General features: G+C 38.1%; 1 protein-coding gene across 2 annotated transcripts; it reads right to left on the reverse strand.

The window, feature by feature from the left end:
• Window positions 1-2,196: 2,196 nt before the first annotated feature.
• On the reverse strand, window positions 2,197-27,249 carry Gpr180 (G protein-coupled receptor 180). 2 transcript variants are annotated; one of them, XM_048341179.1, is made up of 9 exons: window positions 27,056-27,249; window positions 23,624-23,782; window positions 19,136-19,258; window positions 11,021-11,201; window positions 10,825-10,874; window positions 7,998-8,155; window positions 6,437-6,628; window positions 4,334-4,411; window positions 2,197-2,846 (listed from the first exon to the last, which is right to left on the reverse strand). In XM_048341179.1, exons 1-9 carry the CDS (start codon window positions 27,198-27,200, stop codon window positions 2,688-2,690), a joined length of 1,245 nt encoding a protein of 414 aa, XP_048197136.1. In that variant the 5' UTR covers window positions 27,201-27,249; the 3' UTR covers window positions 2,197-2,687. The 2 variants fall into 2 exon arrangements, with proteins under 2 accessions (XP_048197136.1, XP_048197135.1); XM_048341178.1 differs by having other exon boundaries at window positions 19,136-19,336.
• Window positions 27,250-27,755: the final 506 nt, after the last annotated feature.

Below are 27,755 nucleotides of genomic sequence, written 5' to 3' on the forward strand. Positions count from 1 at the left end.
ATAAATTATTAGCACAAGGATTCCAGTATACCCATCATCCAGATAATACCCATCATCTGATAATCTGGGTTGTAGAAATCGGCTGTCACAGGCAGGACCGTTTCTTTCCATCCCTCCAGGCCTCGGGCACTTAGTGTGCATCTGCCTTGCAAGCACCAAGCCCTGGGATAAACATCCTTGGCTCAAAGGTAGCTTCAAATATTAGTGTGCTGAGTTTTTATATTGAAGCCCATTTTGGATTTTAGCACAGTCACAGGTTTAATGATCAAATCAATGACCTCAATTACCTATAGAGAGCCATTCATTCTCACTAAAAACACACCTGACATGTGCTCATTAAATCATGAAACTGTAAAGTAGAGAAGCTATGGTTAGGAGAGCTTTATTTTCTTCTCAGTGGGAATTGGGTATTGCCATAGGGCTTAGTTAGGGAAAGGAGGGGAAAATGCCTGAGTCATAGTAGGACTCACATCACATCGGTCAATAAAAATAAACATCACGTTTCATTAAAAGGAGAAATGGTTTTTAAAAGGGGAGCAGGCTGTTCAGACCACTTATCCTCTGTAAGAAAAAAACACATAAAAACAGGTTTATCAACATATAAAAGAAGCATTTTCTGATAGAGAAGTAGAAAAGATTTTACCCTTAACAGTTTGAACTATATCCTTCTCTTTGTATAATCTACAATGATGACTCTCCAGGTGAACATCAGAAAGGAAAAAAGAAAAAAAGGACATTATATTATGACCTATGAATTATAAATTTTGTCTCAATTACTAATCAGGGAGTTTATCTATATCTGTTTTTCATTTGCCATTAGCTCTTAAATAACAAGATAAATTTTTAGCTATTTTATACATTAAAAACAAAGTAAAAAACTTGGAGTTCCATAAATGCATGCATAATAATGTTTCATATATGTTCATCACAGTTACTAGGTTCTTTGTGTAAATAGCATAAAGGTCATTCTCTTCTCATTGCTGAAAGTTTATAACATTTATGAAAAGGTTTTACTTTATTAAAGTGTTAAGTCAGTTGAACAGACACTGAAAAACAAACCATAAACATTAGTTGTTGCTATTAAGTGAGACACGGTAAAAAAAAAAAAAAAAACAACAAAAACAAAAATGGGGGGGTGGTGGTAGTGGTTGATGACCACTTAGCAGATCCTGCAAAATAAAACACACCTCAAACTTTTCTAGTCTTAACCCATAGCTGTCACTTTCTGAATGCTATACAAATAACAATTAGAGATGATTAGAGTTTTAATCAGGAAGCTGATCTTCATTCCTTTATCATTTGGCTAGTCACAAACATATATTCTCTGCTTTTAAATTAAGGAGAACACTTAATTTCCAATGAGACTATGTGCATAGGAAAAACAAAGACAAAGCCATTGTTACTTTTAAGTTGGGCTACAGTAACTATTTAATTGAAAAGTTTAATTACCAAGTCATTGCACCATTTATTGCTTTAAAAATTAATAAGATAAAAATGTTTTTAAATAAGCCACAGGAAAAAATAAAAAAGGCCTGAACAACTTGACAAACAACCACAGAATAATTTCCAATCAGTAACTATTAGTTGGAATACTCATTTTATACAGCAAATATTAACAACCATATAGCAATTCTTTACTCAGGCACTTGATATTTTTTAACTACTCAATCTGGGGGCAACACACACACACACACACACATACACACACACACACACACACACACACACCAATATGGCTTCATTACAAAGGATTCAAGATGGCAACTACTTAGAATCCAGTGCCAACACAGATTATAACAAATCCAGTGAGTATTTTGTTTTTCAATTATTCATAGAAAATTTAATCCTGATTAAGTATCCTTGGGCAGGAATTCATGGGTAGTTGATGACTGAAACCAACATTTATGTGAAATGCTTCTGTTAATTTAATCTGTGTATATGGCTTAATTATGATTGGGGATTCAATGTAAGAGAAATGAATTATATCAGGATTAAAATTTTAGCACTATATCGCATAGTACTTTTCCTTATTTTTAAACACTTCACCTAAGTGCTGTCCCTTCACTAAGTGCTCATATTTTACAATCTTTTGTCTTTACCAAAGCATGTGTCTAAATTGTCAAATATCCTTTGCTAATCAAGCTAAAACCCATGAATAAACAAAAGCTTATTCATTTATCTGTGAACATATTTTATTTTCTCAAGGAATTTCATTTTCAATTCCTTTAAACTCTAATGTGGAATGCACTTTCCTTAAAGCACAAAAGGACAGTTAAAAATTCATTATACTACACTGATTCTATAATTGAACTAGTTTAGATATGTATAAACAAGTAATCATTTAACTGATTACTATTTACAAGACTATCAAACCTGAGTTAGCGATTGATATGAGGCATTGTCTGTGCTGAATAGCTTACAAGAATATCATTATCTTTTTCACATTTATTTCTACACAGAAATTGCTTCAACCACCTTATAATGGCATTCTTTCTGGAAAGTTTATTGTTTAAGTAAATTTCAAAACATTCCACTTATCGTTTCTGAGTTTTGGTACTGCTTAAAGCAGTTGTATAAATAGCATGCTTTCACTGTTCATTTTTTATACTAAACGTATGAAGAATCATTATCTGATCCGTATTGCACTCCTGTGTCCAACCACTTTTTCCTTCAACAAAGATCCAGTATCAGAAATGAGGGCGACTTCTGTGTGCGGATGAAATGGTCAGTGGTAGTGTTACTGAGGACAGTGAAGAAACTTCCCAGTACAAACTGTGGGACAGGAAGAGTCTGTAGAGAATAACCATGGAAGTGGACTGGCAAAGAATTACACCTATGATGATTACCTGAAAAGAAAACAAAGGGAATACTTTCACTACAGAACCAAGAAACTATATTCAATTTATCATAAACCCATAAGTATTTTTTTGTTTTGTTTTGTTTTTGCCAGTCCTGGGCCTTGGACTTAGGGCCTGAGCACTGTCCCTGGCTTCTTTTTGCTCAAGGCTAGCACTTTGCCACTTGAGCCACAGCGCCACTTCTAGCCATTTCCTATATATGTGGTGCTGGGGAATCGAACCCAGAGCTTCATGTATACGAGGCAAGCATTCTTGCCACTAGGCCATATTCCCAGCCTCCCATGTGTGTTTTTTATATGTACTACTTTACCCTTCATCTCCAACATGGGTACATTTTATCATAATTTTCTTTCTTTTCTCCTTGCCAGTCCTGGGGATTGAACTCAAGGCCTGGGCACTGTCCCTAAGCTCCTTTTTGCTCAAGGGTAGCACGCTACCACTTGACAGAGCCACTTCTGGCTTTTTCTATTGATGTGGTACTCAGGAATTGAACACAGGGCTGAATGCATGCTAGGCAAGCCCTCTACTACTAAGCCACACCCTCAGCCACCATTTTATCAAAAATTTCAACAAGAAAATACCACTTATGTTCAGAACTATGATTGTTCAAGAGTATATATGGCCTCTGAGTTTATAGATGCCCCGGTTTATAGATGCAAGTTACACAAAACATGATTTGCTAAATGATGCTTGCTTTAGGATGTACATACCACAGACTTGAGTTTCAATAAATAATTAAAAAAAAATATGATGAGCTGGGAATGTGGCTTAGTGGCAGAGTGCTTGCCTAGCATGAGATCCTGGGTTCAATTCCTCAGAACTACATAAACAAAGAAAATAAAATAGAATTTTTAGAAAAAAAGATGTTCCTGGCTATTTTAACAACACAAACAAAGCATGTTCCTAGCCAAATATTAAAGAGTATTCTAAAAGTCCTTTCAGAAATTCTCAGGTCACTTCTCCATTTCTGTAGATTATCTTCCTATTTACTTGCCCTTTGAAAACACTTCAGGCTCAACCAACATTTGTGCTTTCAAGCACATACTTGCATTGCTCATAAAGGTCCCTTGGCAGAACTCCACTTTGAAACGGTGGAGTCATTCACCTAAGAAGGCAGGTTGAAAATCAAAATTCGGCAAACTATCAGTAAAGGAACTACTGATTCTTACAAATCCATCTTGGATTTTACCATTATGTAGCAAATAATCGTCATTGTTTTTATTCTTAACCAAGATGTTATCAATTCTGTAATTTGTAAAACACTATACCTGAAATAAGCTGACATAAGGAAAGCTATTTCTATTGTATGGAAGTTCTCTCCTATTTTTATAACTTCATTGATTTAATATTTCACTTGAGTTTTAGAGAACTCATGAAATGGTTAAGTAGATAAACATGTCCCTCCCACTTGGTATGTGAATAAAAACTATTCGCATGAAAAAAAAAAACCTCTTTAGGTCATGTGTATTACTCACCTTATCTCTTTGGTAGTCATTAAAAATGACAGAAATGAATGCAAGAGCTGGATGACACAAAAACCACAAGGTGCAGCCCTGAAAGAAACAAGAACATCAAGGAAGTTCAGCTGTGTATTTATCTTCAGAATATACAGGATTAAGGAGAATTACATTACTAGCCTATTTAGGTCTTGGATGGCGTCAAGTGGTTTTCAGAGTAGAATTTAAAATATTAAGTGTAGATATAATGTTTCTGTTGCTGTGACATTCATACTTTGTTTCTAGCAAGTAAGTGTTTCTTGGGATATTTATATTTGTAAATCTGTTAAGGACATGTGTTTTAATATACTACAAATGCATTAGTACAAGTAGCAAATTAATAACTGAGAAAAGCATGGTACAAATTTATATTATTTCTGTAAAGAAATAAAATGCAAGTCATAAGTGCTGTAAAAGTACACAAACAGAAAATCCAACTAACAAGTTAGCTGTCAGAGCAGTAATGAAGAGGGGGCTTTTTAAATTCTTCCTTGAGTTGTGGCAACACAGTCTCTTTTCCAAAATTAAGTGTGAAGCAGATAAGTTATTTAATAGTAGCTACCATGGTACTTGAGTACACTGAAGATTTAGAGGTAAAAAAGGTGTACAGGAAAGTGCTTAGCATGTTACTACTTGAATAAAATGGAAGCTGGGCACTGGTGGCTCACCCTGGTAGTCCTAGCTACTCAGGAGGCTGAGATCTGAGGATTGCAGTTTGACGCTAGCCAAGGTAGAAAGGTCATGCGACTCTTATCTTCAATTAACCACCCAAAAGCCTGAAGTAGAGCTGTGCTTCAAGTGGTAGAATGCCAGCCTTGAGCACAAAAGCTCAAGGACAGTGCCCAGACCTGAGATCAAGACCCAGAACTGGCACAAACACAAACAACAACAAAAAGAAATGGAGAAAAATGTATATAGGAATATGTACTCTCAGCTGTGATAATTAACAGCCAATAGGGACCCAGAGCAGTGAGTGAGTATATGAAGAAGTAATGATTGCTGAGTAGGTAGGAGAGAATCAAGCAGCACTTGTTGCTACTCTTTAAATACTTTTGGGTGTTTGCACTAAGAATTTTTTAAGTTCAAGGAAGATAGGAAAAAGGAGGGAATCCTAAATACCTCAAATATACTCAAAGACTACTGTCTTTGTGAAAATTCCAAAGTAAGTGGCAATTCCTTGGTCATTTGGTGCTGAGTGCTGGAGGTATATTCCAGGCCTAACACCAGGCCCTCCTACCTCCTCTCACCCTCCTACCTGGCTCCCTTGGAGGTTTAAGAGAGCAGATCAGAATTCTGGGGTAGGTTGCCAGGATGAAGTCTTGTTTTTGACTAAAAAGGTATGGTAAGAATCAAAGGTGTGTTTGGATTTCTCGGATATGGGGACATAACATGGTATGAACTGGATATGATCTCATATGGATGAAGTGAGCGAAACATGATAGGCACTCGGCCTCCTGGATTCTTGTGCTCAGGCGGAAGGATTGCTCTTCTGATTGCTATAAACAGCTTGTAACTCTGACAGTGACAGTTCTCAGTTAACAACTCGGGAGAAGCTGCGAATTCTATTCTAACTTATTAAAACATTCAGTTGCCACAGGGGGGAAAAAAGTGTAACATTATTATTTATTAAGAAATGGTAGGGGTTGGGAATGTGGCCTAGTGGGTAGGGTGCTTGCCTTGCATACATGAAGTTCTGGGTTCGATTCCTCAGCACCACATACACAGAAAAAAAGCACGGAAGTGGCGCTGTGGCTCAAGAGGTAGAGTGCTAGCCTTGAGCAAAAAGAAGCCAAGTGCAGTGCTCAGGCCCTGAGTCCAAGCCCCAGGACTGGCCAAAAAAAGAAAAAAGAAAAGAAATGGTGGTGGAGGTAAAATTGACTACCGCTGACTCCAGGGAATACTGTTGCACGGGTTCTTTGAGATAGGGCTAGTGACGCCCACATCGTGCAGACTCAGTGAGGACTCAGTGCCTGCCACATCATGGAAGGCAATACAAGTTGGCAGGGGGCCATTTATTAGCTTCCCATAGAAACCAGCACAAAGCTGGGAGCAGAAGAAGCCCCTTTCTATCCCAGCGCATACTTTGGCAAATGTGATGTAGAACTCTCTTTTGAGTGTGCTTCTCTCCACGGTGATGATCTGATAGAGTCCACAGCCCAGGGAGAAGGCGAGGCAAATTCTTAAAATGATTAGCAGGATTCCTGCTAGGTTGTGATGCGAATGGGCACTGTGATGACTGGTATCTTCAAACTGCTCCCAAAGCAGCAAAACGCTCTGCAGAAAAAGAGAAAAAAAATTATACGTACAACATGACACCTATTTCCACTAAGGTTCTTTGTTCAACTCATTCATAAACAACCCTTTAATCTTTCTGTAAACATTCCTAAGGAGGTACAGAGCTTGTTCAGACTGAAAAGGCCACTAGTTAGTAAAATACAGGAAGTCTTAGTATCCCTGGGTTAGAGAAGAGGGATTTAAAAAAAATTTCAAGTGAGACACAATAAACAAAACTACTAGTGTTATCAAGATTCAAAGATGGCATCTTGTATGTAATATACGTATGCATTTAATGTAGTTTTTGGCTGCCGGTCTCAAGTGTTGTCTGGCAGCTACTAAAGATTGGGGCTTATCTAATGTACTTGTCATAAATGCTCACTTAAACTTTAGTATCAATTTTAATTCTCAGTTTGTATTTGCCTATGATAATGAATTAAAATTACCACTAAATGGCAAAGAAAACTGAACTTTTAAAAGAGCTGGAAATTGAAAATTTAGTCTGATATTAACACTAGTCTTGTTAAGTCCTGGATCAAAACCCTAAGTTGCTTAGAACTTTGCCCTTATTTAAATCACTTCTAATCCAATTCCGGGCACTATCTACTTTAAACATTACCGCTGGGTTACAGTCTCTTTCTCAAACCAACCATGTAAATTCAATATTCTTACTGCACTCTGCACCTACTGCATTTAAGAAATGCTAGGGAAAGGAATGAAATGAAGCATAGGCCCCACCTTTCATTAATAAACTCTTCAATTCATTTAATGCATTAAAACTTATAATGTCCTGTTTAGAGCTTAGTGTATATTTTATTATTATTCAGTTAATGTAGGTCATACTTTCTTTTTTCCTAAATTTTACAAATCCATTGCACACAGGCATATGGATATCTTAGAACAATATCAATGCTGTCACTAGAGAGGAAAAGAACAATGAAACTATACAGAGATTCCTAAAAGACCAGATCTGCTTTTTTATAGTTGTTTCCAGAAACAAGGTCCCACTTTTCTTTATTACATTGTTTGCTTTTTAATTAAACTCAGACATCACTTAAATACTTTTAGGCATGAAGTAGCCAGTTCTACGATCACTGGCAAGTTTACTGATTCAGTTATTCAGTGCTGAATACTTGCCATGTGATAGAAAACATAGGAGAAAGCTATTTTCTGAAGTAGGACATACAATGCTTAAAAGAACAGGTAGAAGGTTTGAATTCAAGTAAGTTACAATTAAGTTTTGCAATCTATGTTAGTACCCAGATCAGCAGATCATCTGATCTATCATGGCTCCCAGTTCTGAGGTAGGCAATGTTTAAGCAGACATTTCTCAGTATTACTATGCAGAAGGATTGAGCGCCAACCTCACCTGTGTGACCACAATGAACACTGCAATGCCAGTGGACGCTGGGGTAGAATCCCACTGCAGAGGCCTGCTTTGGGACTTCTTCAGTCTGACTATTGTCCAGCCCATGCAGAGACTCAGAAGTAGGTATAACATCTGGATTTGGGAAGCAATGTCAAAAACTAGAAGAAAAGCAAAAGCAAAAGCAACCATGTTTTTGCAACACCTGGAATTTGTACTTTTTGTATTGGTACAGTACCTTTTTTTTTGGCCACAAAAAGGCATGTTCAAAGAGATGACAGTCACATATAATAATTCTAAAAAATTTAAACTGGGCTATAAAAGTTGTAACTATTTATAGAAAGCTAGAACAGTGGAAAAAGCCTATTAAATACATATTAGTGTATATTGTATGTATTAGTTGGATTATAAAATTATTCATGTTTCTCATTTTTTCTTAGATTTACTATATCTAATTCTTATTAAAAGAAAAAAATTCAAATATATATTCTGTAATATGGAAAATAGTATCTTTTCTGGGTGAATTACAATATGAAGGGTACATAGTAAAACTATTAATGAGAAACAATATGAGTGAAGGACGTGGCCCCTGTATCATCCAATTATGCTGTTCTTAATATGGGAGACCTGAGAGAATGGCTCCATGAATTAGCATGATGCGCCTCCAGGTGGCCATCACCGGTACTGCAGGGGAAGCCTGTGGCTTTGAAAAGAACACAACAAAAAAGTGTCCATTGGCACTACAAGGAAACAAAAACCTTTAAATACTTCAAATTTCCTGCATACTTATCTTATAAAATAGGAGTTATTGAAATAGACCTGGTGAGTTCAACTTAATAAACTGTCACCCATAACTTAGATGTTTACGACTTCTTTTATCTAAGTATTTTCTTTACAAAAACAGAAAACTAGCCAAGAATATAATGGTGGAATCTTAATGGGGCATTAATGATGCCCCTTTTAAGATATATAGACATTTGTCACCCAAATTAAAGCTGGCTACTCTACACTTATTGGAAGGAAGTTCCAATAAGGAATGGTTACTTGATCTGAATGATAAAACATGTTATAGCCTGTCAGATCAAGCATATTTTTCTGTCATTAGATTTTTAAATGACTGTGGTGACAATCAATTTTATTAATATTTTCCCAATACATGTTTAACTAGCAAAATTAAAAAAATAAGTTGGCTGAATGTGTGTTTCTGCATAATCTGCTAAGGAGTACAACTCCCCTGGGAAAACTACTTTGATAGCTCATTCCTCTGTGTAGAAAGCAATGCAGAGAACCACATATTATAACTGCTTATCTGTTGTTGAAAAATAACTACAGATCAAGTACACCAATGATGCAAAACTGTCTTGAATTTTAACTGAGTCTTGTGGAAATTGTAAAAATTAACAGTATCAATTCATTGCAGTTAAAAAAAAACAACCAGGAAAACTTTTGCACTAAGCATTGTGGCACACGTCTCCAAATCTCAGCATTCAGGGGAAGGGGGAGAGGCAGGGGCAGAAGGTTATCGAGTTCCCGTTCAGGCTAAGCTAGAAACTACACAGTGAGACCCTGTCTCAAAAACCCAAGCTAGAGATGAACTTAGTGATAAAGCATTTGCTTATTAGCACGTACAAGGCTCTGGGTTTGATCCCCAGCCTCACAAAACAAATGAACAAATAAGAACAAAAAAAACAAATGGCCAAAAAAAAAAAGGTGTTCTTTTTTTTTTTTGAACATTTAGTAAAACTTCTACACAGCTAAAACCATGGTTTTAATCTACAGCAGACACTCATAAATATTCAACAGTCCTTGATTTTAGTAATAGCTTTGCCACTAACTGACTCTGAGGGCTTTGCCTCTTTAGATGTCAATTTCTTCATCTAAATGCATAAGCAAAATTATTTCTAAGGATCTATCCCGAATTAACATTGTGTGATTCTATTGAATGTCAAAGTGATAGCCAAATGACAAGAGAAAGAAAAGCAAGGGAAAAGGAAAGAGAAGGAAAGAGAAAAGGGAAAAGAGAAAGAGGAAGGGGAAGAGAAAAAAGGAAAGGGGAAAGGAAAAGGGAAGAGAAAGGGAAAGGAAAAAGAGAAGAGAGAGAAGTCAAAGCTATAGACAATGTTCAGAAAGGATTAAGTTCTTGCTTATGCACAGGAGATGAACAATACACATTCTCTTCATAAGGAAAATGAGAGTTTCCTGAGGTTTCAGAATTTTAGAATAGGTAGCAAGTTCTGATAGATTGACTCTTAAAAATGATAAATGGCAAGCGTCCCAAGATAGCCCACTAAAGAATAAGCTAGAAGAGAACTACAGAAATGGCAGGAAAAGCAAATCCTACAGCAGTTTTATATTCAAAATGTGAAAGCAAATCTTACAGATTACATGACTTGCTGTTTTCCTTTAGGTCTCTTTAAAAATGTCATGATTACAGGACCTTTTAAATATGTTTGTAAGAGTTTCCCTGATGAATAAAAGAAGGAAGCTGTAAGTTCAGCTCAATTATAAGTGTACCTTGGTTCTGAAACAAAGACACTATAATGGAAAATGGAAATACATTAGGGAAAAAACTTTCAATTTTGGACTGGAAAACCTGGTTCTGGGTCCTGCACTGTAACACAAAGCTGACTGATACTTAGACATGTACTGATATATTGTACTATGACAAAAATTATTTACTTTATTATCATATCACTGAAGATCACATGCTCTCTGCCACTGAGCCTCAACCTCAGAGAAGAACTAAGTTTTAAAAAGAAAAACAAACAAGTCAATGGCAGGTTTATCTTTAAAAAATAATCTGCTTCAGTAATGCTCAGAAAATACTTACATTCTGCCAAACTTCCCATAAAAGGCACCCCTATCCCATCTTTGGAGTACCTGAAAAGTTGAAAAGGAGAGGATGAAGTGTAAATTACATGTGTGAAAAAAAGAACTGCTCATAATCAAAGCAAGCATAATTTGGGTGGACTAATTAGGATTAATTAGATGTAATGATGAACACAGTTTTAGTGGTTTTAAGTTACCTGGAGAAATGAATGTAATTAGCTAAAGCTGAACCAGCTTGTAACAGCAATGCAGTTGTCAGAACCTTTAAAATCATGTGCATGGGTCCTCCTTTCTTAATAGCCTGCCACAATGACTGAGCATAAACGCAAGCAATCACAAAGTACACTAGGACTAGGAGGAAAAAGAACTCATGTAACCCTGTGAAGAGAAGAAAGGGAGTTGGCTTCAGTTAAACAAAACCAGTATAGTGCTGGATGCTTTCAAATCTCGTTAATATATATCTAGAATTTAAAAATTCACTTATTATTTTTTAATTTTAATTCATTGTTGAGAAAGGATCTTGCTATGGTACTCTTTATATAGCCCAGGCTGGCCTGTGCCTCCTAAATGCTGGAATCCCCAGCTAGAACTTATTTGAAAATTGGAGGGAAACAAATGGGAATCATTAAGGTATTATCGGGGACAAAGTCTTAACTGTAGAGGCAGATTAAACTAACCTAGATAAAGACAATTTACTATATGGAGCAACATATGTACACATACACATACATATGTACCCATGTATATATGTGTGTATATATAAATAAAAAAATAAATACCTCCCAACATAGTAGTCAAAGCCCCAAAACTCACTATAAAGTGAATTTTGTTTGAAAGCAAATGAAAACAATGACTTCAGCACTCATTTCTATCTCCTACCCTCAATCAAAGACTTCTTTTATAAGAACTTTAGAAATAGATTTATTTGGTCAACAATAGTTGACTTGGACAATGCTTCTCAAAGCATTGTCCAAATCCCTGAGCCAGTGGCAGCATCAGAGAGCTTATGATAAATGTTCCACCTCAGATCAGAGTCAGAAACCACGAGTGGAGCCCAGTGACCTATTCTAGTAAGTCCTAGTGTGATCCCAATAGAACTTCCATGGGAGAACCACAGCTCTGAAATGTTCCACTGCCTTGCATTCCCATGGAGAACACTGTGAAACACCTGTTATGCCCAGACCCCTTTCTGAGGTAAACTTTTATAGCTCTTGCTGAAAAGGAAATCCCATGGAGATCAAGTGACTCCTCTCCACAGTTGACACAAAATAATTGGCCCCCACTATAAGCGGCAAACATAAGTCAAAGATAAGTTAGGTAAATCATGTTCTTTCATGGTAATTAAAACTGTAAAATATGCAGTCAGGCACAGAAGCTGAAAACCTAGAAGACATGGTAGAAAAGTCAAACTAGGCTGTAATGAAATAAAAGTTTTGAGGGAGCAGAAATTGTGAGCAAAGGGGGTTGGATGACAAAGATAAGAACAAAATAAAAACATACAGGCTTTAAAAAATTTTTTAAGCAAGGTACTAGTCATAGCAACTTCTGGTTCCTGCCAGCAACTTTGCTGATAGTCTTTATGTGACCTTCGTGTTACTTGAATCTTTTGTCAGAGATTTTTATTTTTGAGAAATTTCAGGAAATTCTTCTTCCAAGCCTTTGAATTTTATGGCTGAAATTCATCTCTTACTGAGAGGAGTTGGTTTGAGGACTCTCCTCAGATACCAACATCCATGGGTGCTCAAGTCCCTTAAAAAAAAAAAAAAGAATATGGTATTCTGATACATATCCTCCTGCAAACTCTAACCATCTCCTGAATACTTATAGTGCTTAAAACAATGGTAATGCAATGTAAACACGTGCTGCACTGCATTGTCTAATGAATTCTGATAAAAACAGCTAGTCTGGTTTTAGCTCAGACAAACTTTTTTTTTTTTTTTTTGCCAGTCCTGGACCTTGGACTCAGGGCCTGAGCACTGTCCCTGGCTTCTTCTTGCTCAAAGCTAGCACTCTGTCACTTGAGCCACAGAGCCAATTCTGGCCATTTTCTGTATGTGTGGTGCTGGGGAATTGAACCCAGGGCTTCATGTATTTGAGGCAAGCACTCTTGCCACTAAGCCATATCCCCAGCCCTCAGACAAACTTCTTTACAAATATTTTTGATCTGTGGCTGGGAGTTCCACTGATGTAGACGGCCAATGGCAAAGGTTACATACACTCAAGGTGGTCTCTAACTCTAGGGCTTTTGCATCCTAACACTAGAGTCAAGTGACACTGCAGTGGAAACAACCATCTCTATTCGTAAGGAGACAAAGAGCCTAAAGTGCCCTCATCCCATTCCAGTTGTGAATACTGAGCCTATTCCAGTTTTTCATTTGGGGTGAATGTCAATTAATGGGCAGAAAAGAGAATCTTCCATTATCTGGAAAATAATTTTGGAAAACATATACCAGAGGAAAAACAGTTAACAAATGTTTACTTCAACTTCATTTTTTTTTTTGCATCATCAGAAAAAAAAAAGCAGCAAGAAGTTTTGTAGCCACTGGGTGTCTCTCCTGCTCTATCTATATAAATGACAACATGGAAAAAGTATGATTAGACTTTGGAAAGACCAAATAACAGGAAGAGATTCTTTACTTTTCCTTACCAAAACAGTATTTAGAAATATGGGACCAAAATCCTTAGCTTGTATAATATTGGAACAAGACAGCAAATGCTAACCATATTATAACAGCTATAGATGAATAAAATAGTTTAGATTATTCGTTTTGGATCTTAATTTTTATCTTTCTTTCTTTGTATTGAAGAATTAAAAGAAGCACAAGTTTTATTTATTTATAATACTTTATAGAATATTCATTATAGAATAGTTCCAGATCTCATTGGGTTACAACTCCATCATGAAAATCCTCAGACAATTTGCTAAGAATAAAATAATGTAGGAGGAAGGAACTTTGAAAATAACACATAACACCAGCAAAAACTGTTTTAAGACTATTCAGTGTGAAAAGTATTTCCAAGACTATAGTAACATTATAACTAAGAAAATTATTTTACTGGAATGATACAGTAAATGAACTAACCTAAGACATCTGTCCAACACTTTGCTCACTAAGTTTCAGATAAAGGATTCTTAACGTGAACCTGTCCCTAAGAGTTTAAAGATAAAATGCTAGTGTTCAGGGCTTTGGTGAAAAATAAATCTTGTCTAAAAAAAAGAAGTCTCCTTGTTTTATCTTCTTCAACCATCTGTTTTGCTACTGGCTTTTTATAAGCAAGTACTTCTGGATTGAAACTAAAATCTAATAGATACCAAGTCATACTTAAGTTAATATACCCTCAAGAAGAAAAGGTTTTAAATAAATCTGCAGTGAGTGAACACTTATAGAGAAAATGTATAGATTTAATGCCAGGTTAAAGGAGAAAAGAACTCACAACTTTAAGCAGGGAGAAAATGAAGTAAGACAGCTTCTATATATAACTTCATCCCAGCTAAATGATGGTAGAGCAGAAGAAGGTAAAAAAAATGGGGCAGAGTCCTTGATCATATATAGCAGACGTCCCTGCACATGCTTCATTCTTACTGTCTCAGTCTCAAACTGCTCTCAAGTGTCTCCATGGAAGCCAGAAACTCCAATATCCTTGCTGGCAAGAGGCAGAGTTAACCTTTTGGACAGTTGTCTTCTTTCTCCTATCTTAACGTACATTTTTCTGATGGTGCTGCATAGCAAGGGCACATGATCTCATTGTAACCAATGAAGCATAAGCATGATGGGGAATTTCCAAGAAAGATTTCTTTCCTCTTAAAAAGAGATACTGAATTTTGCTGTTACCTAGATGGGGCTGTTCAGATTGCTAACTTGGAACTTAAGGGAACTAGCCCAAAGACAAAGTCAACAGTTAGAGGATATAGTAAGGCAGAAAGATGCTCAATAATCCACTCCGGAGAAGCCTTGGATTAAGATACTTTGCACTAGGGGTTTCCCTACTTGAAATCCAAAACATTCCAACATGTTACCAGTGCTAAATGGAAGGCACAATCTGCTTTTGTTTGGAAAGGAAGAAAAAAAAGGGAAAACAGAAGAGCATGAACCTATTTGCTGGAATCCTAAAAACATGACAGCAGATAGGCAGAGAATTTGAATATTAAAAAAAAAAAGCAGTTTCACCTTGTCCTACTTTAAAGCATCACCTTCCTATTTAGAACTTTATCAAGTGGCATCGAACTTGCCTTAGTTTGCTTTGTAAAATTAGGCACACTGTAAAATAGAGGATTAGCCAAAGTCTAGTCGATATAAAGTAATTAATTTAAAAACAAAATAAAACCTAACATTTACCTAAACACAGAGGATTAATTGCAAATTTATAGGTTATTGCAATTTCAATGGATATATATGGTAATAGTCAATTCTTGTAAAAAAAAAAAAAAGCATAGCAAATCAATTTTCCTTACTCAGAGTAGATAATCAGCAAGTTTCTAAAATGAACTGGAGATTATTCCCTGGAAACCAATCCCATACCTGAAGTTATCCACAATAAATAATCCCTCTGTACTTTAAAACCAATATATCTCCCAAACAATGTGAAATGTAGATTGTTAGATCAGTGGTTCTGCATATTAGAAACGACTTCACAGCTCTCAAAGTCTGGCTTCCATTCCAAACCAAATCTAGGTCTCTGGGGATAAACATCTGGGTTGTTTCAAAAAAGAAAACTCTAGAAATATATGCAGTGGTGGGCGGAGAACTACCAACTTTGACTTCAATGGCTCATAGCATTTTAATCAATAAAATGATGTGATCTGTGAGAATTAAGCCAGTCAAGAAACAAGGTAGGGTCCTTTGGGGGTGCACTTCTGGCATTTTTTTCATTGTTCCTTCTTTAAAAAAATTTTTAATTGTTATTGTAAAGGTGATATACATGGCTTCTGGCATTTAAAAATAATCCTTTTTGGATAAGTTCTACACAGAACCTTGTGCTTAATCAAAATATCTATTACAGTGAGGTTTTTGCTATTTATTTTAACCTTGTCAGTGATATGGCTAATGTAACTTTTCCCATTTTTGAATAAGAAAGACAGCTTTTAGAGATTAGAGTCAGAATCAAGTCAAACTCAGTGACAAAGTCAGGGCAAGTAGGCCAAATGGAGTTGAGAAACAAGAATCAAATCAGAATGGTTACTGTGAATCCTGCAGAAAGGTAGTCATAACTCAGGATGTTAGGGAAAGGACTAGAGGAGATGGGTGAGGTTCAGGCCAGGTAGGATGAGTACGACTGGCGTTTAGTGGCCCAATCACAGCACAGGGCACAACTGTCATCACTTTATGGTGTGAGGTCAAAGTTGATGCTAAGTCAGGAGTGAGGAAGAGCCTGGATACAGAAAAAAGAAAAAGACTACCAGATGAGCCATAAGAGCCTTGTGGAGCCACATAATAAATACCTTATATCTAAAATATATGCAGAACTCAAAAAGTTAAATTCCTCCAAAACAAATCTTCAAAGAACCAATGGCCCCCGCAACAAATGGGCTAAAGACCTAAAAAGGGACTTCTCTGAAGTGAAAATGAGAATGGCCAAGAGACACATGAAAAAGTGCTCTACATCACTGGCCATAAAAGAAATGCAAATCAAAACAACACTGACATTCCACCTCACCCCAGTAAGAATGTCCATTATCAGGAAAACTAATAATAAATGCTGGAGGGGATGAGGCCCAAAGGGTACCCTACTACATTGTTGGTGGGAGTGCAAACTTGTTCAACTGCTCTGGAAAGCAGTGTGGAGGTTCCTCAGAAGGCTAAACACAGAGCTTCCCTACGACCCAGCAGCTCCACTTTTGGGCATCTACCCAAAAGACTACAAGCAAGACCACACTAAAGCCACCAGCACAACTATGTTCATGGCAGCACAATTTGTCATAGTTAAAATATGGAACCAACCCAGACGTCTCTGAGCTGATAAGTAGATCAAGAAAATGTGGTACATACACACAATGGAATTCTATGCCTTTATCAGAAAGAATGATACTTAACCATTCGTAAGGAAACGGAAGGACTTGGAAAAAATCATACTAAGTGAAGTGACCAAACCCAAAGAAACATAAACCCTATGGTTTTTCTCATAAGGAATAATTAGTACCTATCTAGGATAGACATAGCAGAAGAGCACAACAGCTCAATAGCTATGCCCGTATGAATGCATAAGAATGCTAAGTGAAGTGAATTCTATGTTATGGAAATAAGTGGCATTTCATTGCTGTAGTTAATTTCAACATACCATGTGAAACTGTACCTTCGGTTCTCTTGTATTCCCTTCCTGTGGTTTTACTCCTGCCATTACTGTAACTGATCTTAGTACCCCGGATAATGTATAGACGTGTATTGGAACTAGGGAAGGGAAAGGGAATATCAAAAATGAGAGACAAAGGATAAAAAGACAAATTATTGCAATAGCAATACTTATAAAACCAATTGGTGTAAACCAACCGCACAAGTCATGGGGGCGGGGGTAAGTGGGGCGGGGGAAGGTAGGGGAAAAATGAGGGGAGGAAGTAACAAGTTGGATAAGTAATGTACTTGCCTTACATATGAAACTGTAACCCCTCTGTACTTCACTTTGACAATAGAGAAATGAATGAATGAATGAATGAATAAATAAATAAAACAATCACTCGGGCTGAAGGCCCACTGCCTGGAAGGCAGGAAGGGAAGGGGCTGGTAGATGTAGATTCCACTGGGGCAAGAGTTTGCATAGCCAGTGATGGCAACAGGGCCTAACTGCCCGCTGAGCCCTCACCAGTCCTAAATACGGGTCATGCACAACTGAAGTCTTGTGGTTAAAAGAGTTCTTAAGAATAATTAGTTCAGCCATACATCCAAGGCTATCAGTAAACCTGAGTTTCCTTAATGACTACTGTCACCCCAAAATAAGGACCAGGAATCAATGTCAATATCTTTTATAAAGAAAAAAACAAACTGCAGGATTAAATTAACTCCACTAATAATCTACAGTGATCCAAGCTATTAATTAGTAAAATATAAAATTTAAGTTTGTCTGCTTTTTAAACAACTTAAGTGGCTTATCCTGTGCCATTTCCTTCACAGAATGAATTTTCAAAACTGTTGCCAAACATATAGCTCCCTTGTTACCCTAAGCTATTTGTGACCTACTGTCTCTGACACACGCTCTTTGACTTAATTTTTTTTTTTTTGGCCAGTCCTGAGCCTTGAACTCAGGGCCTGAGCACTGTCCCTGGCTTCTGTTTTGCTCAAGGCTAGCACTCTGCCACTTGAGCCACAGCACCAACTTCTGGCCATTTTCTATATATGTGGTGCTGGGGAATCGAACCCAGGTCTTCATGTATACAAGTCAAGTACTCTTGCCACTAGGCCATATTCCCAGCCCCTTGACTTAATTTTTGAGCTGTGTGTTTTACACTAATGTGGCACACTCTTGTCCTACCTTCTACTTTTCCTCCTTCTTTGGCCAGTGAAATCCAAAAGAACCTCCTCTAAGCAAACTTTTTAAATGGGCAATAAACTCACAAAGAGGTCCAACTCCAAACACTTTTCTTTACAGATGGCATACAAAGATTCTCCCTACACTATTAACTGGCAAATCTGTTAAACTTTATAACAAATAAATCATGACAGCAAGGTCATTTCTGTTGGGGTTAAGAATCTCACTTTGTTAGGATAGGATATAGTCACCTAAAATTTGGATTAAAAGTCTTACAGGAGGAAATGTGAATTCAAGAAACATAAGGACTTAATTATTCCTAACTAAGCACCAATAAAGGCAATCTCTTAAATCTACCCAAACAACCTAGTGACGGCCCTATAAAATAGTTGTTTCTAATCTGACTTAATTATGAAATTAACAATTAAGATTGCTCGATTTATTAACATTCCTTTTTTATAAAACAAATGCTAGGATATCACAGAACAACAAAACCTAGACTGTACAGAAAAAAACTAAAAACAATGTAATTCTACACCAAATATGCAACTTGTAGCTGTAGCTTTGTTTTATTCTCTGCATTGTAATGTGCTTGAAGTTATGCAATATAAAATTAGTGTTCTGCTCTTTTAACTGAATATCATAGCTAACATTCTTAAATAGATTGATTTTAATTTCTAATATTGTAAAAACACAGCATAAAGGTATTTCTCTCTCTCCTCTCAACCTCTCTTTCTCTCTAGCTTTTTTCTTTGTGGGAATACAACTCAATGCCTCGTACACGTTAGGCAACACTCTACCACCAAGTACTCTACAGTCCCAGTTCCAGGATATAGTTCAATACAAATTCTTACCAGATTCTCTAGCACTAAAATGATCAAAAGGATTTCCTTCAGCATCTGGATTTAGTAACATCATTTCAAATGGGATATCTTCTTCCTGAGCATTCTCCTCCTCATCTTTGCAGGTATACATGTCTGCATAAAACACACGCCAGGTTTGTGGATGTGGAATCTGGGACACTGTCAGATTCTGTTCAGTCTGGTTCATTGTCACTTTAAAGAGAACAAAAACCAGTCAGTACCTTTCAGAGCAAAGCCCTTGGATGTATTCATTGTTTCAGTCATACAGTCAACTGGGGTTAGAGTCCCCTCCCTATGTTTTTTGTCTCAGAAATTCAAACCCCGTGTAGTACCGGAACAAAGCAAGGAAAATGCCAAGTAGATTAAAATGATGCATTTTAACCAAAGAAATCCACTATTAAAAATAACGTGAAAAAAGATACATAATACAAAACTCATCACAACAATTTTTTGGGAGAACAGTTTGTGGCACTAAAAAGACTCAAAATGTGGTGCAGTAACCACAATGTTTTCTAATGCTACTTGAGTTAACTAAATGGAACATTCAACTTATATCAAAACATTCAATTATATCAAAAAATTATACCTGATAGTTTCAAACGATTTTCCAAAATATTTTTTGGAGTGGTCGTTCTCTAAAAAGGTACTTCAAATAGGAAAACAAAAGTGACAGGAGTCTAATAAAAGTTACACAAAAATACGAAGCAAGAGAACACATGAAGGGAAAATCTTACAATTTTATGGGTCTGTATTTGAATCCTGGCTTTATTTCTGTCCTGACTTCAGTTTGAACCTTTCACAGGTTTCACATGAAATAACACCCACTTTCTTCATTCATCAAAGAAAAAAATCTATGGCAAATATGAGCCATCAAGCATGGTATCTGTCAGTGATAGACCTGCTAAGCAAATTTTCCTTTCCTTTCTTTAAAACAAAGTGGTTATATTACCAAGTGATTAATCCCATCGAGGGCATATGAGCAGCCGTGGGGGCTGTTTTCCTGTTACGTAACTATGATCATATGTGTGTGTGTGTGGAGGTGTCTCTGAAACTCACATGATGCCAAATACAGAGGCCTGCTGCCCCTTCAAAATGCCAATGGCACCTTTTTAAGATAAAACAATGTCTAAGATTGGCACAACTCTGAAAACTATGATCTGACCTCAGAGGCACCAACCAAGGTGATAATGCAGGGTAGGAGAGTCAAGAGTAAGTTTTGGCCTTACCACCCAAACAAAGTGCAATCTCTAAACATTCCTTGGAATAGTTACATAGAGGCATCTGCTCTGCCTAGCACAGAGTTCTCAAGAGCAAATGAACGGTACATGTAAATCTTATGTAAAGCATATAATTCCATACAAAGTAGAGTATTCTTTTGGCAGTATTGTGGTTAGAACTCAGAGCCTTGCCATTTCTAGACAGGCACTCTATCACTTAAGCCACATCTGCAGCTCTGTTTTGCTTTATCTTCTCTGACAAACTTTGTACTTTTTTCCCAGGGCTGCCCCAGACTATGACCCTCCTGCCCATACCTCCCACATAGCTAGGATTGCAGGTGTATACCACCAAACCTGCTCCCAAAATACAGAATACTTAAAATTGGCCTTGATCATTTTCTCATTTGTGGGAACAAACCTTTAATAAACCAAAGACATTCTTAATGGTATTTAAAATTTGCACATGGGATAGAATTTAGAAGACATTTTAAAATGATCAGTTTCCATAGGTATAATAATGATACTTTGATAGTAAATAAATATGTCCTACTCTTTGACAATGCATACTAAGAATGGAGGAGCAAATGATAGTATCTAAAACTTATTTTCATATGTTTCTCTTTAAAACAAATGTAACAAAACAGTAATGATTACTGAATCTAACCAGAAGATACACAGATGCTGACTGTGCTATACTTTCAACTTTTTAGTATGCTGAACATTTTTTGTAATAGAATGGTGGGGAAAGATGACATATATATCATCTTTATGAATGGGATATGGCCCCAGAAGGCTCAAATTTTGAGGACTTGGATTATACAATTGGGAATTTCACTCATCATGTTTACTGAGCAAGGATTTTATTAATAATACCACAGCACTGCTTTTTTGGGCTATTGTACTACAGCTCATTTTGCTATTAGAAATAGCTCATTTAAGCTCCTTTTTTGAACTATATCATTTCTGAAAAAAAAATAACTAAGACCTTGTTCCTTTAAATAGTTGAAGACTTCTAATAGCAACTTAATATATACCATCAATAAAGGGCTCAGAAATAAGACTGTTTAACTGTGAGACTTGCAATTACATAATCCTGACCTCATTAAAAAAGCTCTTTTATGTTGCTATTTTATCATTCATACTTATTCTCTTAGATAAGGCAGTACAAAAATTCACCATTAAATCTTCAACAATATAGTTTTTGACATTTCATTTTAAGTTATGTGGATTTACATCAAAGAGGAACAAAAATGTGTTTCATAAAATGATACTAGCCTTTAGCTTCCGTCTTGCTGTGTTTTACTTTTTTCAGCAAGCCTGGGAAAGGAGCCTCTTGACAAAACTGTATGTTATTGTTTTAGAGAAAAATGACTACAACAGAACATTCAATATTCTATGCTGGTGTAATCAGTGCCTCAAATATTAACACAACATGAACTACAGAAAGTAGTACTGAATGGATAATTACCCAATTAAATTATAAAATAGAATCCATTGAAAATCAAAATATACAGACAATTATTAGACCACTTTGCCTAATATGAACAAGGCTCTGGTTCAATACTCAGAAGATTTGAAACCCAATACCACAAAAAAGGAAAAAGAAAAAAATTTCTGATATGTTATAATATTACAAAACAAAGAAAGATGGAAAATAATCCCTTAAACATCAAATTGGAAGAGTCCAGCGGTAATCAACACTAACATATACAAGTTTAAGATAGTAGGTTTCCTTAAGAAATAGATTTTGTTACTGGAAAAAGAATTGATGAAAAAAATATAATCAGTACTTAATTTATTTCAGGGCCCCAAGTTTAACAAAACCATCTTCATTCCTCTAAAGTTCCTGTTTCCTTATTATCTTCCATTTCATAATTCCAAACAGTGCCCTTGCACTGACAAAACAGGAAAAAAGGGAACTTTTTTTCTCTTTGCCAGTCCTGGGCCTTGAACTCTGTGCCTGAGCACTGTCCCTGGCTTCTTTTTGCTCAAGACTAGCACTCTGCCACTTGGGCCACAGCGCCCCTTCTGGCCATTTTCTATATATATGGTGCTGAGGAATCGAACCTAGGGCTTCATGTATAGGAGACAAGCACTCTTGCCACTAGGCCATATTCCCAGCCCTAGGGAATTTTTTTTTTTTGAAAGATAGAAGCCTTGGGTTCAGTCCTCTGTACCTTAATGGGAAATAGGAGTGTTTTCCTTTACTAGGCTAAAAGAAGAGCCCAACATGTTCCTATATGTAGATGAGTCTGAATAACAGGGGAGAAAGGAGAGAGGGGATGGTTCCTATTTTTTTTTTCCTCATGGATGCACCAAACTCATGTCTCTTACAATCAATCAGTTAACTTCTACGAATAAAATGGGTAGACTGACACACATACTTCATTTCTAAATTATTAAAAGCTCTGAACTCACTCAGGATGGCTAACACCTGACACGTGATAAAAAAAAAAAAATGGATGCAAGTGAGGACTCAAGTTATTCATTAGCTTTGGATAAAGATGAGCCTCTCTGGAAGCAGACCCTGAGGTTTACAAATGATTTTGTGTTGGTACATCACAAAGTGGTATTTTTTTTTGTCCCCTGACAACTAAGTCTATGAAACCAATGACAATGCCGTAAAAACAGTATCACTTGGGTTAAATGTGTGACTAATTGAATACATGTTTAGTGTTTAGCTCAGTGCTGCAAAGTGATATCCATCCAACAAATGTTATTACTCAATGACCTAAAACAAGGTAAAAAATGTATCTGTTATATTAGCATGAACTACACAAATTATAGAGACCAAATGAAGGAAAGGATTCCTTTCTAAATTATCTGGATGTTTATTTTTTTGAATAATGAAGCATGAAAAGACTTAATCTTTTGAACAAACAAAAGAGTAGCTTGTTTAAGTTTAAAATATACTAGCCAGCCAGGTACTGATGGCTCACACTCATAGTCCTAGCTACTCAGGAGGCTGAGACCTGAGGATCGTGGTTCAAAGCCAGTTCCGGCAAGAAAGTTCATGAGACCACCAGGAAACCAGAAGTGGGGGCTGTGGCTCAAAGTGGTAGAGCATTAGCCCTGAGCACAAAAGCTAAGGGACAGCACTCAAACCCTGAGTTCAAGCCTCATGACTGACTGAAAAACAAAAAAACAAGCACACTGTGAGGTACAGGGTCATGGAACATTTTAGTATCTGTGTACAGACTATACTGTGCAACATGAAGGGAGAAAAGTCATATCTAACAATCAAAAAAGAGGTTATACTCACTTGTCAACTGAGCTTTCGATAATTTTTCACTACAACCATAGCGAGGACTGCTCTCCTGCAGCTTTAGCCATTCCTGTGCTTGGAACAGGTAGAGTTTAGCTTCTTTTGCAACAGCTACTGCTATGTTGTTGATTCGGACACACAGAAGAGCATGGTCACCTTAAAAACGGAAATTATCAACGAGTATGGTCTAATTGTGAATTGAGGTGGCAGAACAATTAAACACCTCTACCGACTTAAAATGGGGACTTCAAATCCAGTTTAATTCTCAATGAGTTAAATCACAACTGAAAATGTCACTTTGAAATGAATGTGTAGTCATAGTAGTCAATGTACATATATGAAAATGGAGCTAGGTAATTTGAGGGGTGGATGTGGTTGGGAGAGATGAAGAGTGAGAAAAAGGATGACACTGAGCCAGATGCGTTGTGCTCACAACTGATAGTGTTGAACTGAAACCTTGCCATGCCACTACTTAAGGATAATATTTAAAAAAAAAACAATAAAAACAACTCATCCAGCTTAAAAAAATTAACATGTGGTGAATCTTTATAATTTAATTGATATTTCACTGAATTAAAAGCAACATCTGGTATATTTGGACATTCACTGTAATAGAATTTGACTTGTTTATAATCATTGCCATATACTTTACATTTGATCACAGTGTATAGAGATTTTTGTCCAAGCTCCTTTTTCTAACCAAATGTTCCATGGTTATTCATGTTTAATTATATTTTGCTGTAAAAATATTTATAAATAATAAGAAAGTTTAAGTAAATGTGTCTGAAGGGGTACACATTTTCCACCTGGAAATAAAAAATAGCTGTGACCTTTCAAAAGAATTTTCAGGGGCTGGGGATATGGCCTAGTGGCAAGAGTGCCTGCCTCATATACATGAGGCCCTAGGTTCGATTCCCCAGCATCACATATACAGAAAATGGCCAGAAGTGGCGCTGTGGCTCAAGTGGCAGAGTGCTAGCCTTGAGCAAAAAGAAGCCAGGGACAGTGCTCAGGCCCTGAGTTCAAGCCCCAGGACTGGCCAAAAAAAAAAAAGAATTTTCAGGGGCTGGGAATGTGGCTTAGTAGTAGAATGCTTGGCTAGCATGCATGAAGCCCTGGGTTCGATTTCTCAGCACCACATAAACAGAAAAGGCTGGCAGTGGTGCGGTGGCTCAAGTGGTAGAGTGCTAGCTAGCCTTGAGCAAAAAAGAAGCCAGGGACAGTGCTCAGGCCCTGAGTCCAAGCCCCAGAACTGGCACACAAAAAAAAGATAGGTGACTGATAGAGAATGAGCCTGGTTGTATACAACCAACTGTAGTTAGGACCCCAAGAGGAAATTCATTAGAAGGGACTCTGGATGAGAAGAAGTTAAGCAGGAGACTGTCTCTCACTTTTCATTTTGAGATTCTATTCCCCTGGGTTTTAAACGACCTTTGTATTTAGAAATTTTGTTCCGATTATTTTAAATGAATTTAAATATGTAATATGTATGCACATAAATAAAGAATGTGTCATATTTCCTGTGTATGTGTAGGTGCGCATACATGCATCAGACCTGGGGCTTGAACTCAGAGCTAGGGTGCTATCCCTTAGCTTTTTTTGGTCAAGTATGGCATTCTACCACTTAAGAAACAACTCCACTTCCAGCTTTTTGGTGCTTAATTGGAGACAAGAGTCTCACAGACTTTCTTGTGCAGGCTGGCTTCAAACAGTAATCCTCATATCTCAGCCACCTGAGTAGCTAGGATTACAGGCATGAGCCTGTGGCACCCAGCTAATTATATATTTTTTTAAATTATCATATCTTAAAAGTGGTTCTAAAACCCCATTTACACCCTATATCACAATACTTATACTTATTTCAGTAAATTATACTTAAGTATAAGTTATCATAGTATAAATATATAATTTTAACTACAGTTAAAATTCATGGAAAATTGGTAATAATATATGTGAGCACATAGTTGTGTTTTATAATATATATCATATATGAAAAGTGGAAAATATATTTGGAACACCTTATCCCCTATCTGCTCTGAGAAGTCTAGACTTAGTACATGTTTTTCCTCTGTGCTTACAAGGAAACCATTATGAGTATCAGGGTTACGTCTTTGATGTCTTTAATATCTTTGATGATGGCCACTAAGAACAGCACAGTTCACCCTTTCCAGATTGTCCCATTTAATGATCATAACTACCACTGTCACTAAATTCCAAGTATTGTTACAATCAGTTGATTGAAAAACTGAAAATCTAACAAAATTACCAATAACAAAACTTTTAAAGGCACCTCTTCTTCATTTATGCACCTTAGATTTTGAAAACTGGTTGCATTTCTTACATAGCGTAAGGGCTTCGGTTTTGAGTTTCGTTTCCTCTTTAAATCAGGCTTTTCTCCCTTCATATAGCATCAACTCCGTAATTTTCCAGGACTTCAGATTCGTTTTCCATATCAAAACTGCTTCTCTTTTCTCTTATCTTCCCCTAAGAATCTTTTCCATCCAGGTCTAACCTTCTGCTCCCCATGGTTTTAATGCAATAAAGAACCATACAAACCAAAAGGCTCCTAACTTCAAGGGGAATTACTATTGGAAATACAAGAGTAGACAAACTAGAATGCCAAGAAAATTACCGAAAACATTCTGAGGGTGCAAATGGAGCAGTCATCGGAATGAACTGTAAATTCATTCCCTGAATAAAGGGTCGACTTTTGAGGGGGCAGTGAAGGTAACAAATCGAAATCCGATGTCAGGCGGGCCCCACAGAACACCAGTTACAAAAATTTCCCAGGGGCACACGCGACGCCCCCTCCCGTTTTCATTCTAGGTCTCCGCGGCCCAGTGGCAGCCTGGGGCACTGGCGGCACCCCCGGGAAGCACGCGGCGCCTCGATGGCCACTGCTTGGCAGTAATCACGACAGGGAGATGGCAATCACTCTGCTGCTCCACGCGGATCGGCGCGTCTGAGTGTGCGGGATCCGGCTGGGGTCGTGGGGGGGGGGGTGGTGGTGGCAGAAGGTTGCGCTTTGAGGGAAGGATCTGGGCTTGCACAGGCAGGGCAGGGCCGGGACGTGGGAAGCGGCCTGGGGGGGGGGGGTGTGCAGGAGACATCCCCACGTGGGCGAGGCTGCGGACTTCCGCCACGGTGGGGGGTGGGGGGCATAACCCGCGCACCCCGCGATTCCTGGAAGCGGCGGCGGGGGCTGGGAGCCGGGGTCAGGGCTGCTGCCACACGGCGAGTCCAGGTAGCAGGGGGTGGTGGCGAGCGGGCGGGCCGGGCCGACGTGGCGGGGAGGGGCCTGCAGCCGCGAGCGGCGAGCCCCGGCCTCTCCACCCCCACCCCCGGGGGGAGGGGGGTGGAGCGGCCTCGGGCCCCGACGAAGGGAAGGTCCGCGAGCCTCCATCCCTCTCCCCGCCCCGACCGACATACCGTGGAACTCGAAGTGGCCGATGCTCTGGCCCTGAGCGTCCCGGGCGGCGGCGCTGCTGAAGCTGCCCCGCAGGGTTTTACCATGGCTGCCCTGCGGCCACCAGCAGCACGTGAGGGCCACCGCGAGCAGCCGCAGCCCCCCCATGGCCGTACACCGGCCCCGGGCTCCCAACCGCCAGTGGGCCGTCAGCCCCACGTCGGCAACCCGGAGGGGGGGTGGGCGGAGCCAGCGCTGGACCCTCGGATACTGATAGCCAATGAGGAGCGCTTGCTCTGCCACGAGCCGAGGATATGGACCAATCAGAGGCCGAAGGGGGTGGGACGGCCACCTCGGGGCGTCCCATCTCGCTCCTGTCTTCTGGCTAGTTCCCGCCTTTTTTAAACGGAGCAGCTGGATGCTGTTGCTTTGGGTAACACTAAACACGTAACCTGGGTTGCCCTCCGTGTGGCGTGCCACCGCGCATGTGCCGACGTGGGGGGAGCAGATGGGGGTCTTCCCCGTTTATGGGATTCGGAAAGAAAACTCTCCAACTTGGAACCATGTGCTTAGAGTTTTCCTCCTCTATACCGATATCACAACCATGTCTCAAGGACGTGTATTGAACATGACCAATGTCTAAATTACATTTCTCTGCTTCTGAGTGATTTTTTTTCCGTCCTAGGTTTCCTGTCTTCTTCATTCTCATCTTCTCCCAGCCGG

This window comes from Perognathus longimembris, chromosome 3 (genome assembly GCF_023159225.1).
Source record: "Perognathus longimembris pacificus isolate PPM17 chromosome 3, ASM2315922v1, whole genome shotgun sequence".
Classification (NCBI taxonomy): domain Eukaryota; kingdom Metazoa; phylum Chordata; class Mammalia; order Rodentia; family Heteromyidae; genus Perognathus; species Perognathus longimembris.